Genomic DNA, 17,630 nt, shown 5'->3' on the forward strand with positions numbered 1-17,630 from the left:
CATGTAAATCACTGAGTGATCACTCTGGGCTGCGCTGGGCCAACAGGCATGAAGTCTTGCATCATCTGTTCTCTGTACGTAGAAGCCTAGGCCCTGCTCCTGGACCCAGGAAAAGGAATGGATTTTTCGAATAGATTAAATAGACTTTTGTGGATAAATGTTAGGGCCTAATACCATCTATAGCCTTTAGAAAGTGTGACTGTATGTACTGAATGTAACAACCGATTTGTAGATTTTTTAAACACAGCCAGGATGCACTCTGGGGGTGGTCTGTTCACCAGTGGCAAGAAAAATAGCACGGTGGCATTTGCAGACCAGCGGGGATCCGGGGAGTCCACCTTCCTTTCACAGAATTCCTGCTGTCCAAGTAAGCCAATGTTATGACTAAATGTACCATGACACAAGCCAGGAAGTAGACTGAGGGAATATGAATCGGCCCAACCACAGAGTGAACCAGAAATTGAAGAGCAGAAACTCAGAGCTTGGACAGAATAATATGGTGTGACGACTCCGTGAAGTTCACGTCCCAGAGACTTTGGTCTTAACTTTCATTGGCCATCTCCCCCGCCCCCCCCCACTCCTCCCTCCCTCCCTCCCTCCCTTCCTCCCTCCCTTCCTTCCTTCCTTCCTTCCTTCCTTCCTTCCTTCCCTCCCTCCCTCCATCTCTCCCTCCCCACCTCCCTCCCTCCCTCCTTTCCTTCCTTCCTCCCTCCCTTCCTTCCTTGTTTCCTTCCTTCCCTCCCTCCCTCCATCTCTCCCTCCCCATCTCCCCCCTCCTTTCCCTCCTTTCCTCCTTCCTTCTTTACTTCCCCCATTCCCCTTCAATCCTTCCTTCCTCCCTCTCTTCCTTCCTTCCTTTCCTTCCCTCTGTTTCCTTCCTTCCTTCCTTCCTTCCCTCCATCTCTCCCTCCCCACCTCCCTCACTCCTTTCCCTCCCTTCCTCCTTTCCTCCCTTCTTTCCTTCCCCCATTCCCCCTTCAATCCTTCCCCTCTTCCTTCCTTCCTTCCTTCCTTCCTTCCTTCCTTCCTTCCCTCCATCTCTCCCTCCCCACCTCCCTCGCTCCTTTCCCTCCCTTCCTCCTTCCCTCCTTCCTTCTTTCCTTCCCCCATTCCCCCTTCAATCCTTCCCCCTTTCCTTCCTCCCTCCCTTCCTACCTTCCTTCCCTCCTTCCTTCCTTCCCTCTTTCCTTCCCTCTCTCCTTCCTTTCTTTCTTCCTTCCCTTCCTCCCTCCCTCCATCTCTCCCTCCCCACCTCCCTCCCTCCTTTCTCTCCCTTCCTCCTTCCCTCCTTCCTTCTTTCCTTCCCCCATTCCCCCTTCAATCCTTCCCCCCTTCCTTCCTCCCTCCCTCCCTTCCTTCCGTCCCTCCCTCCCTCCATCTCTCCCTCCCCACCTCCCTCCCTCCTTTCCTCCTTCCCTCCTTCCTTCTTTCCTTCCCCCATTCCCCCCCTTCAATCCTTCCTTCCTTCCTTCCTTCCTTCCTTCCTTCCTTCCTTCCCTTTCCTGCTAAATGGAAGGGTGTGTTTATCCTCTTGGCTATGATCAATTTCTCTGCCCTCTGCTCTGGAGCCCATCCTTTCTTGTTTTCTCAGTGATATCACTCTATCAATCATCACCTCTCTCCCAAAACTTTAATTTTCCTCTCACCTGGACATGCCTATCAGCATTTAAACATCTTCCGTCTTAAAACCCCCTCTTGACCCCACTGGACTCTTCCTTTGTCATCATCCCATACCTCTCCTTCCCATCACAGACAACTCTCCGTCTACTCACCTCCAGCATACTCCTCACCTCACTGACACTTGGCTTCACTTTTCAATCTCTTGACCAAATTGCTCTTGCCTAGGTTACCTCTGTGTCACCAAATCAAACGGACACATTTTTGTCCTTCTTTTCCTTATCCATTCAGCCACTTTAAACAGTATAGCCCACCCCTTCCTCCTTGAACACTTTCTTCCCTTTGATGGAACGACACTAGATTTTCCTTTTCCCTGGGTGATCCCTTTTGTTGTCTCATTTATAGTCTACCTTAAAATATTCAAGCTTAATATTTACGGTCCCTGCTCTAATTAACTCTCTCTGTTTTCCCTGAGTGATTGATCTCCTTCACTCTCCTGACTTCAGTTTCCACATGCATCCCACCAGGACCCAATGCCATCTAATCTGTGGGCCCAGAACAACATGCAAATGTGGGGCCACTCGTTCAAAAATTATTCAGAATTTTCAGATGGTGACAGCAGAGCACTGAGCTAAGTATGGGGCCCTTCTGAGCATGGTAGTTGATGTGACAACATGGGTTACATGTTCATGAAGACAGCTCTTCAGGCCACTAAATCTGTGCCTTTAGCCCAAAAATAAGATTCAGAGCTGTGTATCCATCTGGACGTCTCAGCCTCCACGTCAACATTTCCTCATTTTTCTGCTCATTTAGGTAAAGGGCGACGCTCTTCCCCCAGCTGCAGAAGCCATGAGTCTGACAATCAGACTTGGCCTTTCCCTCTCTCGGGCCCATCTCTCAAATCTGACCATTTCTCCACTGCTGTCTGTGTTTGCAGGCCATCACCAGCTCTCTCCTGGGCATCTGCAGTGCTGTCCAAAATTATCTTCCTGCCGCCTACTTTTCCTTCCTACTTCCTTCCTGCTTCCTCCCTACTTTTTCCACTTTTTCAGTCCACCATCAGTTTCCCAAACTGTAAATCCGATCACCTCACTCCCTGCCTAAAATGCTTCAAAGACGTCTCATGGCCTTTCAGATGAAGTCCAGACTCCTTCGTGGGCCTCAAGAGGCCCTTTGCAATCTGCATTTCCACCTTTTGCCCTCCGCCATTTTCTTTTATGGGCTCTTTTCTCTCGCCTCAGTCCTGCCACTCACTGCTTTCTTTGGAAAACCTCTCTTCATCCATTGTACTCCCACTGAGCCTCAGGTCTCGCTTCCAAGGCTGTGTCTTTGGGGAGGCCTGTTCTCCCTGTAGACTGGGTGGCCCCCGTGGGCTCTCCCAGCAGAACCCTGCCCCTCTCCAGTCCCACTGAACTGTCATGCTCGATGTCTCTTTTCCCTCTTGGTATGGAAGCTACTCTAGGTCCATTTTCTGCCCTATCCTTAGCACCCAGTTCCATTCCTGACACGTAGTGGCTGTTGAGTAGGTATTTGTTGACCAGGTGAGTTACTTACTTGTTGAAGTGTTCCAAGAAAATGAGGCTGGTGGAGGTACCAATAATGGTGGTCAGGCCCCCAATGGTAGCGGCGTAAGATATGCTCAGAGACAGGCACTTGCAGATCATCTGGTCACGCTGGGACTTGTACTTTCTGTTGAGCTCCTGGTTCCTGGGCCCAGGAATCAGGACTAGTGGCTTTTCCTATCGGAGGAAAATTAGTCAGTGCCTCCAACCCAGCTCGGGCTGTCCCCTACACAAGGCATGAAAATAGGGGCATCATGGCGCAGTGGAAAGACAAATCCCAATCCTAGTTCTACCGTTTACCAACTTGGGCAGCCCCGCTGGGCTGCATATTCTTCTGTAGAATGAAGATCTTATTTTCTCCACAAGACTGTTATAAAGAGTAAGTGAAGTGACATACGTAAAGCACTTAGAACATTTCCTGGCATTTAACGAATGCTAAGCTATTATTACTTTTGTTGTTAGTAACAGCGTGTTCTGTTTCTCACTTGAACTCCAGCAAAACTGGTTGCTCTCCGCTCTCTGTGTGAATAACACATGGAAGGTGGTTGTTCTATCCAGAGCTGGAGTGACAGTCCTGACCCCGAGAGGACTGAGAAGTAACGCTTACGTTGCAGGGGGAATCCAGTGTGTGACTCTCTCCTCCCTTCCTCACGCTTTTCTCCTTTTCGCCTCTTGGTTTTGCCTCCCCACGCCCCTCCTCTCCTTGTATATAAGGCCGGCCTTCTGTCTTCTCTCAGGTCCTGTTTGGCCCAGATGGTGGCCTTTCAGGGTCAGAGGTTGCTGACCTCTGGTCTCAAGTATAGATAAAGAAGCAAGTGCCCTCTTCTCCCCCAGGCCTGGTCTCCCCTCACTGAGTCTTCATGAGACCAAGGCCAGCAGGCCAGATCCCGGGAAAACCACGGCGAAGAGGCCATCTTGCCTCCTTTCTCAAAGCCCTACCTCGGAGGAGGGCCCAGGCCAGTCTGGACCCTCCCTAACCTTCCTGAGAGATTCATTATCAAAGCTGGAAGAGACCTCATAGATTCTCTGGTCCAGTGGTTTTCTACGATCCTTTCTGCTAACGAACATTTTCACGGACCTCCAATGCATAAAATATGATGTAGCATTTCATCAGCGTACCTCTGTTTTGTAACTAAAAGTACACACGTGTGGTCGGGGCGGGGTGGGGGTGGGGCTTGGATTTGAATTGCGATGCTCCTCTCACTACTAGTTCTAAGGCCTGGGGCACATGATGTGATGTCCTTGCCTCATCTGCAGAAATGGAGTTCCAGACTGGTACCTCACCGAGCCAAGACTGGGGAGAAAATGCTTCGCACGTGCTTGGTACATAAAAAGCGTTTCATAAATGGTGATGGTTATTTATGAGCATGATGGATGTTAAGGAATTGAGATTATTTGGATGGACACAAAGATTTGAAATCAAGGGTTTTAAGTGGTAGCTGCAATTTTATACCAGCTTCAGTATCTATCTTGTTTCTGCATTTTCTTTCAGTGGAATAGTAAGTAGCAGGAGGATCCTCACTTGCACAGAAAAAGTTTTCTTACAATCTCAGAATCAGTAAAATATTTGCGTTTTTCCTGAAGCACTTATGAGAAACAGCTTGAACACCTCTGATCTAGTCAAACCCCCAGTTAAAAAAAGTTTTTTTAATGTTTATTTTTTGAGAGAGAGAGAGAGAGCGAGAGAGAGCGTGCGAACACAAGCGGGGGAGGGGCAGAGAGAGAGGGAGACACAGAATTCGAAGCAGGCTCCAGGCTCTGAGCTGTCAGCACCTAGCCGGAGGCGGGGCTCGAACTCACGGAACCGTGAGGATCATGACCTGAACCACCCAGGCGCCCCAACTTCCAGCTTTTATGGCTGAAGAAAAAACAGGGGCTCAGATGGTAGAATGGCTTGCCGAAATCAACAGTGAGTTAGATGTTTTATCCCCGTGGCACGTGCAGGCCAGACATGCATGTGGCTGGAGGGCTTGGTGGCAGCTCACGGCCCTGACGCCCTCATACCTTGAAGGCCAGCGCCCCGTAGGTAGCTCAAGGCCTTTCCTGTAGGAAACAGGGTCCGGGGTTGGGGGGGGGGGGTGAGTTCTATTACCTGGGATCGGTGCTGCTTCTTGCCCTGGGGGCTTGCCATTTTGACAGGGTTGGTGATTGGGGGCACCCCATTCAGGTTCTGCAGGGACAAAGACCATCACACTGTCAGGAAGACGACGTGGTGGCCCTCAGAGGGACCACGTAGTCGCCCCCATGGGCACCCCACGCCTCCGCGCAGTGGAAATGGGAAACCGGAAACCGGGGAGAATGCGCAGCCGGGGGCCGCCCCACTGTGCCTCCAGCCCGCACCTCCCCATCCAGCCTGGTATTGAGCCGCCCTTTTGCACAGGCTTTTGAAACTGGGCAGAGCACGGCTGCGTCCTTGCAGGAGAGCCCGGCTTTCTGGAACTTCATTAGCTAACGATGAATCCTTCATTTTTCTTTAACGCGAAGGAGATGAAAAACAAAAATCCCACCACAACAAAGTCCACAGTGTGGGCATCAAAATTTGGGCTGCCGTACGAAGACGTAAAACCAGCTCTGGGGGAGGAGCGAGGCCGTAACCTCGGCTTTCCTCCGTGAATGTGACCCTTTTCATAGTTTTTGCGCGGACTCCCCAGTGCAAGGAATCCCGAGGGTGAATCTGTGCTTCCTGGAGGGCTGAGGGTCGGGTTCCCGCGAAAAAGGCCACCGTGCACCTGATGAAAGGCTAAGCCCTCTCGCGACCGGGGTTCAGAGGTACGCAGGCCCTTGCCAGGAGCCCGCCAGGCCCCTCTCACGTCTGGGCTGGCGCGAGCACCTCTCTGTTCTCACACCAGCGGTGCTGCTGGGCTCCAGGCCATCTCTGTCCCCGAGTCCGCTCGAGGGACCTCCAAGTGATCTTAGAGCACGGAAAACACCCAAAGCCTTACCTTGTCCTGCATCAGAGAAGTGAAGTCTGCAGTCGACGTGCTGGAACAAAGCAAAGGAAACGGGAACACAACAGTGGACCAGACCTCATGCCCTTCCCCGCCCCACCTTGGTGTTCGGCGTCGTGACTGCTCTGGGGTCCGGTTTCCTAGGCTGCAGAGAGACTAACCTCACGCGGGTCTTCCTAGCCTCCCGGAGACGCTGCCGGGATTCATGGGGACACAGCGGTACTAACACTACTCACTAGCGCGGAGTGCATTTGGGGGGCTGGCCCTTAAATACGGACGTCAGTCCTCCTGACGTTGTCACCACGGATCGCTGGTACCTGCATTTATAGGGCAGACAGGTGGGCCGGTCTCTGTCTGCCTGGAGCGCCTGGGCCCCCCGCCCCCCAACCACATTCTCACTGGCTGACTCGGTGAAGGTCACCGGCTAGGAGACATTTGCCACGTGCTTCCCTGAGGCTGCAGGAGCAGGGAGGGCCTGCGCCAGGTGAGAAGCCGAGGTGAGCAAGAGGTTGGGGGGGGGGGGGTGGCGGGGAATTTCTGACACAGCTGCTCCTGTGTGTGCTGAGTCTCTTCCATGCCCGGGGGTCCCCCACCCAGCCTTGGCCTTGAGTACAGAGGGAGGTGGGAACTTAACAACAGCACCCGTGGCTTACGCTCAGCGCTAGATGCATGCTTCGGTTTTAGTTCTTTTTTTTTTTTTTAATTTTTTTTTTTTAACATTTATTTATTTTTGAGAGACAGAGAGAGATAGAGCATGAGTGGGGGAGGAGCAGAGAGAGAGGGAGACACAGAATCCGAAGCAGGCTCCGGGCTCCGCGCCGTCAGCACAGAGCCCGATGCGGGGCTCGAACTCACGGACCGAGAGATCGCGACCTGAGCCGAAGCTGGATGCTGAACCAACTGAGCCAGCCAGGCACCCGGGTTTGTTTTAGTTCTGAAGGCAACGGGTGCCGTGAGCGCTCTGTGAAGGCAGGTGTTGGACACGCGTGCAGGACTGGAGCCCTGTGGCCATCACCCCTGACCAGGCTACCTCAAGGGAGGCTGAGGAGTTGAGCAGGGTTTGGAGGGAAGCATTCTTTGGAGAGGGTTGTTGGCCTGGGAGGAGTAGCGTGTTATGATGTTTCCCCTCCCTCCTTCTCAAATTGGGTGAGGGGGGCAGGCCTGGAGCCCCTCAGACAGCCTGGAAGGTGCCGGCCACCGTGGAAGATGGCCATCCTCACCCCACAAACGGCCTGGCCCCCACCAGCAGTCTGCTGAGGGAGATCTAGGGACAACTTGAGCTCTTTGCTTCAGAGTCTGGGGACATGTATTCAGGTCTGGAGAAGAACAAAGGCAGGGCGTGATGCCGAGTCTCTCTTGTCATGGGTCACGCACTCGGAAGGTGGCAGGGCGGGAGCCTTCTTGAAGAGGCCCCACCCAAGAGGCAGAGGCAACCCCAGAACAAAGGGGCTCTGGGGGGGAGTAAAGCGGCAGAGCACAGAACCAGGGGGTGGGGGGTGGGGGGTCATCCGGGAGCACCTCACCACCGCCATCAGGCCTGGGGCTCAGCAGAGGTCACCTCAAGGGGACACTGTAGGGATGCTGAAGGTGGGCGCCCGGCCAGGCCAAGTGAGGGAGCCAGGGTCCAAGTCTCAGAGATGGTATGGACCCCTGGAGAAGTCAGAAGCAGCAGAGGGAGGGGCGGGGGCCCAGACGGTGGGAGGAGGAAGGGCCAAAGAGGAGTCTCTCCCCACGCACTCTGACCTCTGACCCTGCAGGCCTGGTGGGGGGTGGGAGCAGAGCTAGTCCCCACCCTTCTGCGCCCTCCCCTCACATGTGCTGGTTTCAGTCAGTGCCAGTTCTCACGGCCCACGAAGTCACCAAACTACAAAACTCAGTTTCGCTACACGTCCAACTTTTAGAGGCGATACTCCTCAGCGACCCTCGAGGACAACGGTCTGATATAAAATCTCCAAATGAAATGAGCCGTTGATGGATCTGCCTCACGTGAATGTTTGGGGGGTGTAGTTCTCCTTTTTTAGCTTCTCTCCACCCTCGTATGGCTCTCTCCCCACTGTCAAGCCCACTACCTGTCACCTCATCTTTCCGTGTCATACCTGACAAGGCCAAGTCTAGTAAGACCACCTCTAGTATCTATAAGATACTTGGTGATCCTCTGAGAATCTTCAGTGACATTCATTATGCAGGTGTTTTCCCATTAATTAAATGTATTACTCTCCTAAGGACACCAATTCAGATGAAATTCTACTTGGTAGGGGTGCCTGGGTGGCTCCGTTGGTTAAGCGTCCGACTTCGGCTCAGGTCATGATCTCGTGGTTCGTGGGTTCGAGCCCCGTGTCGGGCTCTGTGCTGACAGCTCGGAGCCTGGAGCCTGCTTCGGCTTCTCGGTCTCCCTCTCCCTCTCTCCCTCCCTAATTTGTGCTCTGTCTCTCTCAAAAATAAATAAACATTAAAAGAAAAAAAAAAAAGAAGTTCTACTTGGTAGCTGTGTGGACAATCAGACTAGTCAGTCTTTCTGTCTCTTCCCTCATCACTGCAACTCCTTGTGGTTGAGGGAGTTGCCCTCAGGATCTTGGCAAGTGGTTCCGAGGATGGAGAGGAAATCAGGACAGAGGGAAGTGTCGAGATGTGAGCCTGGCCTCTAAAAGAGCTGTTCATGGGCTCAGGGCCCAGCTTTCCTGACCCCTGGAATAGACCCGGCAAGGCTCTGTCTGGGAGGAGGGCAGCCATACTCACTCTTCATTGACAAAGATGAGTTCCAGGGAGGGTTGACTGTTGTTTACATCGAGACCTACGGTATCAAAGGAAAGCAGACCTGAGATGTGGACGCTAGAGCTGAGCGTGTAGGGCAGGGCTTCCGGACTGGGGCTGAATGGGGAAACCAGGGCGTATCCTGCATGAGGACTGCCCTCCCTCCGCCTGAAAGCATGGTGGGGTGTGCAGACACACAGGCCCGGGGGGGGTGGGGGGAGAAGGGTGGTCATAGCCGTGGAGTGTTCGGGGGAAAGGGGCAGGTGGTGGCTGATGTAGGAGGGGGAGGAAGAGCCAGGGAAGCGGGGTCACGGGTTACAAGGGCTGGTCTGGGATAGAGGGCAGGGGAGGGGCGTAGATGAGGGAGCCTGGGGAGCCGCGCTGAGCCGGGCCGTGTCACAAGAGGAGGGTACGAGGGCGAAGGGGAGGTGAACTCCAGCAAACTGTACTGATGGGCTCGGCCTCTTCGGCGCCGGAGTTGCCCGCCACGAGCTGCTCCTCCTCGGCACTGACCAGCTCCTGCAGCACGGCCTCCACGATGGGCATCACCATGGCGGTGGTGGACGTGTTGGAGAGCCACATGGAGAGCAGTGTGGTGCAGCACATGAAGCAGAGCAGCAACCTGGAAGGCAGGGCGGCTGGGGCACAGCGTCTACAGCACGGCCATCTCCCGGGGGCCCCCCGCTCACTCGCGGGGCTCCTTTGGGGCCTCCTACGAACCCGATGGTGCTGGCTAGAGAATGGGGTGGGGTGGGGGTAGCGTGTGTCCAGAAGGCCCGGTTTTTATGGCATGCCTTCAACTTTGTACTCCCAGGGCTTGGCACAGAGCAAGCATTAAATGAGCATTTGTTGAAGGAATAAGCCACACGCCACGGGCCAATGGCCTCAGCTAGAAAAAAGCCCCTCCGTAAGCAGAGACTAGCTTTGGTAGTAGGGTCACAGGGCATGGACTTACGGATTGGCCAGCTCTGCAGCCATTAGCTTGGTGATGACGTATGGGCTTTTTTGGTGCCTAAAGGAATTCTTTTTTTGCCCTTGCAGCCAGCACTTCTACGGGTACCATCACATTCTATGCCCTGCAGCCAAGTCACCATACGTATTAGTGACCACGTAGAGATTGGCGTGTGGAGCTCACAGTTCCGCTCGCCGCTTGCCCCACTGTCAACCTGCTGAAAGCATAGCCCCCCGGGTCACCCAAGTGTCCCGTATCACTGTGTTCACTTTTTCAGCTGGTATCATGAAGAGTCAACCCTTGGAGGAAAACACTAACAAAAAGAACTCTCAAGTGATTTCTCTTGGCCGTTGAAGACCTAACAATGTGTGTTGGAACAGACAGGGTTCTCACTTCCGTAAGACAAGGCAACACAAAGACTATCCACGTTTATTGCTTTAGGTGGGATCACGGACTCTGCACGATTTGGGGACAGCACATTTATCGAGTGGATTACGTCAGGTGGGCCAAAGTCCTGGTGGTGTTTTTTTGTTTAGGCTGATGGCGTGAGTTTGCCTGCCCGGGACCCCCACCAGCAAGCAAAGAGCACTACCGGGGGTGGAAACATGTGGGGGGATGAGTTAAATAAAGAAGAGTGGAAATGCGATGGGATAGGCATTCTTGAGTTTGACCTTGAGTTTGAGTACACGGAGGTTTTAAAGAGCTCCAGAGTCCCCACGTGACGTGTAGGTGCCATTGTGTGCCTAGGAGGTTGAGTGTGGGGTACGAAGTTATCGCTGAGCCAAGTGGCAAATTAACTTAAATTAAGCTGTAGTTAAGTGGGATACAGGAACATCCTTTTAGGCATAACCTGCATTCGTCTAAATGACCAATGTTGAAAACTGATACCATGTTATTTATTTATACTCCATTGGACTCCCGAAAGAGTCAGGGCAGCTTACAAAAACACGTCACAAGAAAGCTGTAAATAGAAGCAGGTGAGACCCACATTCCAAAGGCAGAAGGGTCAGGCTATTCAACGGAGCAGAGGTGAGGTTAACACAAAACTGTCAATCCTGACTTCCTTACATATCCCCCAAGGTTGGGAATCTCTCTGTGGGCGTTCCTGACCGCAGAGAAGAGGGCACAGTCGAGGGCACGTGTTGTGATCACAGACGCCAGGTCAGATGCAACATATCTAAGCTGTGGGCTGAACCAGTGATAACAAAGTCTCAGGGTGGATGGGAGGAAACCTCCGTGTCTCCTTCAGTGACAAAGGAGAAGACACCCATTTCATCGTCCAGCCTGTTCCTTGTTATACCAGAGAAAGGTTGAGAAACAATGTACGTTGGTCCATCTTGTTTTACCTAATGGGCCCCTTGTGTTTTGTAACCTGCTGCCCTTACGGTCTAGATTACTCAGATAAATTCTTTAGATTGTGATAATAAATGACACCAAAGTCACACACTCAAATCTCTAGTCTATGATCAAGGGCCCTCTCACTGGAGAGTGAGGTAGGAGCCCAGCAGCCCTGACGTCATCCCCTCCCCATTAGTAGAAAACCAACCCGAGCCGGACGTCCCCCTGTGGCCCAGGACCACTGTCCAGGTGGCCCCTGGCTGCTGGGGGAAGCGCTATGGCCCGGCACCCCAAGGACCGCTTACATGCCCGGCTTGGCTCCGGCCATCATGACCATGCGCAGAGCAATGCGTTTGTGCAGGTTCCACTTCTCCACGGCAGCTGCCACGCAGATGACACCCACCAGCAGCAGCGTGGTGTTCTTGAAGTATTCGGCGGCCACCTGCGGGAAGGCGGCACAGGTCAGCCCCTCCCCGACCAGGGCCCAGAGGACCGGGCCGTACCCATCGCAACCCATTCTCAACCAGAGGCTGGCACGCAAGGAGGGAGGTGACGATTGTTAAAACAGCTGACTGTTTGAGACTATATATATAAAAAATAGATACATATATATCTCATATATACCCACATACATATATTCTATATACATGCATAACATACTACCTCGGGCAGGCACTGTTCTAAGTAGTTTACAAAGATTGTTTCAGTTAATCTGGCCAGTCACCCAATAAGGTAGATATTCTTCTGCATGCTTAAAAAATATTAAAACACCCTGTCTTTAATTATGATATCATTTCAAAGAATAAACACACACGTATAATTTTATCTTAAGCCTTAAAAAATTGTTAAAATAACTCCGGGCTTGTCCCCGATCTCTCTTTTTTTTTTTCTGTAGCTTTTTAGAAAATTGTGTTCATTTTTCTTTTTTTAAAAGTTCATTTATTCATTTAGAGAGAGAGAGAGAGAGAGATAGAGAGAGAGCACATGCATGCCAGCGGAGGAGGGGTAGAGAGAGAGGAGACAGAGAAGCCCAAGCAGGCTCCCACGTGGGGCTCAGTCTCACCTGTGAGATCATGACCCGAGTCAAAATCAAGAGTCGGACACTTAACCAGCTGAGCCACCCAGGCCCCCCTATGTTCATTGTTTTAATTAGAAAATTAATACATGCTCATTATGGAAAACTTCAAAATATAGAAAAATTTAAAGGTGAAATTACCCTTGATCCTACTACTGTTATTACTTTGGTATATTTCCTTCAATTTGGGTCTATAAAGATACATAATTGGATTTACACAGTATGTATAGCTTTATATTCTGCTTTTCTCCCCATTTACATCATACCCGGATCATTATCTTATTTAACCTCAATTTGTTGGAAACATTAATCTTAATAGAAGCATAATGCACCACACAATTTGGCCAATTTCCCTTTATTTAATATTTCGGTTAATTCCTTTTCTTTCAACTACAAATGGAGCAAAGAAAAATTTTCTGCTTACATCATTAACCTTACATAAATATGATAATTTCCTTAGGTTAGAGTTCTTGAGGGTATCTTTATAGCTTGCCTTAAATCTTTAAAAATTCTTTAAAAATTTTTAAAACTTTAAATAACTCTAAATAATTCCAAAGTTGCAAAGCTCCGAAATGATATAGTACAAGGAATACCTGGGGCACCCGTGTGGCTCAGTGGGTTAAGCGTCCTACTTCGGCTCAGGTCATAGTCTCATAGTTCGTGAGTTTGAGTCCCATGATGGGCTCAGAGCCTGGAGCCTGCCTCAGATTCTCTGTCTCCCTCTCTCTCTGCCCTTCCTCTGCTCGCACTCTCTCTTTCTCAAAAATAAATAAACAGTAAAAAAAACAAAAACATAAGGAATACCAACACACCGTCTACGTGTGTTTTTCTTCCTGAGCCATTTGAGGGCAAGTTGCATGTATTTTAGCCTTTTCCCCTAAATACCTCAGTGTATATTTCCTAAGAATAGGGATTTTCTCTTCCACAGCCGAGTAGCAGTAATGAACTTCTTCCTGCCCCTTCATGATGAGGAAGTGGAGACCCGGCCCTGTTAAGATGCTTCCCGTGTTTAGGGTCCACAGACCAACCCTTCATTGATTTCCTTACTTGGTACTTCTCGACTCTGCTTTACAACCTGACTTCAAATCCTGGTTCAGGGCTTCTTTGTGAAAGAAAACTTTCCTTGTGACTCTAGCCTCTGACTCCAGAACATTCCCTGTGGGCACCGTTAATTTCACCCACCACACAGCATGCAGGGCAACATGCTTGCACTGTTTTTTTTTTTTTTTCCCCCCTGTGTACCTCTCTTGTCTCTCAACTAAATTTTGGGCTGCAGAATGGTCAAGGACCATGTTCTTTTCTGTATCTCTTAACACCTAGCAGACCAAGGTAGAAAAGCAAATGCTCGGGAAATATTTATCACGTGCAGGAGAATCGTTCCCAACAGGGAGCCATGGCAGAAACAGAGGAAAACATACAGAAAAGTTTAACTTCTAATTTAGGAACCCTCTTTAAAGCGGGAAAACGAGAACATTTCTAATTGCAGGAAAGATAAAGACTGCAGGAAACGCAAATATAGTTAAAATACGTGGTGTTGGAAATAAGGAATATTTACATAATCATATGGTTAAACTTTGCTTATTGAGTTAACAAAACCCGTGATGTATTTATACTGGGAGGCTGGAGGGAGGAGAAGGGGGTTGTAAGAGGACACAATCCTCATCTGCTGTAATCAGAAGGCATCTAATAACGTCTACAAGCGATAACTCAAGAGTTAATATAAGATTATCGAGTAAGAATAGTATTCAGTTCGGGGTGTCTGGGTGGTGCAGTCGGTTGATCGTCCGACTTCGGCTCAGGTCATGATCTCGCGGTTGACGAGTTCGAGCCCCGTGTTGGGCTCTGACAGCTCAGAGCCTGGAGCCTGCTTCAGGTTCTGTGTCTCCCTCTCTCTCTGCCCCTCCCCTGCTCATGCTCTCTGTCTCAAAAAATAAATAAACATTAAAAAAAAAAAAAGAATACTATACAGTGCCCCAGAAGAAGCAGTTATCAAAGATGAAACCCTGGATGAGGGGGAGGTGGGACTTGGGGGGAGGGTATAGTGAGGGAGGGGTGGGGAAGGCAGCTGCTGGTTTTGCATTATGAGTTTTTCAGTATTATTTGATTTTTCTTTTTCTTTCCTTTTTTAACATTTATTTAATTTTGAGAGAGAGAGAGACAGAGTGTGTGTGGGGGAGTGGCAGAGAGAGAGGGAGACACAGAATCCAAAGCAGTCTCCAGGCTCTGAGCTGTCGGCACAGAAGCAGGGCTCGAACTCACAAACCGGGAGATCGTGACCTGAGCCAAAGTCCCATGCTCAACTGACTTAGCCACCCAGGCACCCCATTATTATTTGATTTTAAACGCTGTTAACACTTTGACAACATAAAAGCCAAAATAAAGCAGTAGGTTCAATTTCTCTCCCCACCCCCCACCTTTTCCCCCACGGAGATGTCCCTGTGTGTCACTGATGAGGTTTGTGTGGGAGGAGAAGGGTCATTGGCCCTCTACGTGACCGTTTCCTGGAGGAGCCCTCCACTTCTGCTTAATCTAGTTCTTTTTTTTTTTTTTTTTTAATTTTTATTTATTTTTGAGAGAGAGAGAGAGAGAGGCAGGGCTTGAATGGGGGAGGAGCAGAGAGAGAGGGAGACACAGTCTGAGGCAGGCTCCAGGCTCTGAGCTGTCAGCACAGACCCCGATGTGGGTCTCGAACCCACAAACCGTGAGATCATGACCTGAGCCGAAGTTGGATGCTTAACCGACTGAGCCACCCAGGCACCCCTGCTTAATCTAGTTCTTGTTCCCAAACCCAATCCTCAGCTGGCACTGTTACTAAAGCTTCCTGAGGGCAGAGAAGGCTCCCTGCTCTGCTTGGCTGGTGACTCTAGGGCACAGTCCCCTCTGGGGCTGGCAGGTCGGCCTCTGGGCTGTGTGAGCATAGTCGAAGATGCTGCCCCCTAGCGGGAGGTGGAGGAACTGTGAGGATGCCTGAGGGCATGGCTGGAAGCGGGGGCGAGTTGGGGAGGGGGGGTTACCTAGGACCTTTCTCATGGCACCCTGACCTTCCCAGGAGTCTAGGAGGCAGTTCTGGGGCAGAACCCATCTTTTCTTTAACTCTGTCTGCCGAGGAGGGAAACCCACAGAAGACAGGAGACAGTAGTCCTGGGTCACGGTCCTTCCACTGGCCCCCTCCATGGTCCCCCCACTCGAGGCCCCCCTGCAAAGCCTTTAAAAATTCAGCGCTGGGGCGCCTGGGTGGCTCTGTCAGTTAAGTGTCGTACGCTGGGGTTCGGCCCAGGTCACGATCTCATGGTTCCTGAGATCAAGCCCTGAGTTGGGCTCTGCGCGGACAGTACGGAGCCTGCTTGGGAGTCTCTCTCTGCCCCTCCCCCACTCGCACTCTCGCTCAAAGTAAATAAATAAACATTAAAAAATAAATACAAAGTCAGGGCCACCAGGTTTACTCTCGCAGGGGACTGGCTGGCAACATTTTCATTTTCTGCCTCTTTGCCACGTGTCATAATGGAATCTCAGTGTGCGATGGCCTTTTAGGAGCGCAGAGCCTGCAGGACAGGCGGGGCCCCTTTCTCTGGGTTCCTCTCGAAGGGAAGAAGAAAGGAGCCAACACGCAGAGTGCCCTCTACAAGCAGGGAGTTTGGCACTGCACTCACTTTCCCATGTTAGCTCTACAGGGGTCCTAGTAGGCAGGTACCCTTCCTACCTCCCTTTGCAGGTGAGGGGCGGACGCAGAGAGGTTCGGGAAGTCTTCCCAGGTCACAGCATGAGGGGCAGCGTCTGGATATCAGTCCATATCCGTCTGAATCCAAAGCAGCTACACTCAGGGTGGGCCCGTTGGACACCGGGCATCTAATTCAACTCTAGGGGAGTTTTCTTGGTCTCCCTGATGGCGTGGGCAGGCACACGTTTCCGTCTCCATTCATAGTCACGGTCCTGACGCTGGCCCCAAATAGCCAGGCCTGGGCCAATGTAAGCCCAGGGCCCAGCGTTAGCGGGATCTGAGGGCTCCAGGGTCAGCCAGGACTCAGCTGTGTGACCCCAGGTAAGTTATTCAACCTCTCTGGGCTTCATTTACTCATCTAAAAAAACCCAAAACCAAACAAAAAGATTACGGGATTCCCTAGCTTTTGTAAAGCTGTTGTAGAGTAAATGACAGATGCAAATCAGCCAGGAGGGCCCCCCACATTGACAACCAGGATTTTTAGCAGCTCTTCCTGTCACTAAGTAATCCACACAAAGACTGACCTGCTCTGAGGCCATGAGCACAGGAACGGGCCCAGGCACAAGGCTGCCTTCCCACTTTTACAAATTAAAATTCCATCCGATGGCGGTGTTTGTTAGCTGTCTAGCCCACAGATTTTTTTTTTTTTTCAATAATAAAATCTTAGCTATTCAGAACCCTCAAGGAACACCAGGGTTCCAAGATTCCTGAGGGTTATTTTCATTGTTTGCTAAGCTGCTGCGTTGCTTACTTATGCTTGCTGTGGGCATTCCTCTCCCCACCACCTAATCTCTGGGACTAATATTCTCCAAGTTGGGAAACTAGATAACGAAGCTTGTAAAGCTTGTCGGAATTATTTGCAAAGAGAAACAGGATCCTAAAACGAGCACAGCTCCCCTGGGTCGAGTGCTCACTTTCTGCGATGTTTGCGGTGGGGGTTTTATTGCCTTTTCTGCTCTGCGGTTTTTCCGCAGCCGGATCCCTGAGCTCAGAGAGCAGAGGTGCTCCTGGCCTGTGTTTTAGAAGAGGGGAGCTCAAGGAGGCTGCTTGGAAACGGAGATCAGACTAGGTGGGTTTAAATGGTTGCTTTCCCTGCAGATGGGCTGTAGACTCCTGGGCAAGCTACTGAACCCCTGTGACCCTGGCACCCCAGCATTTTCAGTGGTGACAGTAACGACACCCAGCTCACTGAAGCCGTCATGACGTGGCCTTAAGGAAGCTCATGCAGGCGGGGTCTTAGATCAGTGCCTGGGTGCCTGGCATATAGGAAGTGCTCAATAAATGTCCATTATTATTATTATTATTAAAGAGGTAAAACAAAGATAAAAAGCTTCAAATAAGATTGAGGGTTATGCCAGGTGTATCAGCATGTCCAAATGAGGGAATAAGAGAAAGAAATGAAATAAGAAGGAGCAAGGGCGTGCCTGAATACGAAACCAAAGTTTCCTCCAAATTTTCTAAGTGAAGTGGAAGCACATGGAAAGAGTGTCCTGACCCGGGCTGGATGGAGAGGCTCGGGGATCTGCCGGGTGTTGGTCTTTAACTAACTAGTTAATTGTTACCGGGTTGCAGGTGAGATCCCTTAGGGATGAGCTCTTGAAAAATCGCTTTCTTGGAGCACGGAATTCTTTACTGATCTCTAGATATGTTAGGTTTTAAATGGTTGAAA

At 50.8% G+C, this 17,630-nt stretch overlaps 1 protein-coding gene across 2 annotated transcripts in view; it reads right to left on the reverse strand.

The window, feature by feature from the left end:
* Positions 1-17,630, reverse strand: part of SLC13A4 (solute carrier family 13 member 4) — a 44,112-nt gene that overhangs the window by 13,308 nt on the left and 13,174 nt on the right. For both annotated transcript variants that reach the window (XM_078438928.2, XM_078438931.2), the window contains 6 exons: positions 11,474-11,610; positions 9,328-9,500; positions 8,864-8,918; positions 6,122-6,161; positions 5,272-5,349; positions 3,172-3,356 (listed from right to left, as the gene is read on the reverse strand). In XM_078438928.2, coding sequence (XP_078295054.1) covers positions 3,172-3,356; positions 5,272-5,349; positions 6,122-6,161; positions 8,864-8,918; positions 9,328-9,500; positions 11,474-11,610 — 668 coding nt within the window. The remainder of the gene's footprint in view (positions 1-3,171; positions 3,357-5,271; positions 5,350-6,121; positions 6,162-8,863; positions 8,919-9,327; positions 9,501-11,473; positions 11,611-17,630) is intronic.

The sequence above is a fragment of the Panthera onca genome, chromosome A2 (assembly GCF_046562875.1).
Source record: "Panthera onca isolate mPanOnc1 chromosome A2, mPanOnc1 haplotype 2, whole genome shotgun sequence".
NCBI lineage: Eukaryota > Metazoa > Chordata > Mammalia > Carnivora > Felidae > Panthera > Panthera onca.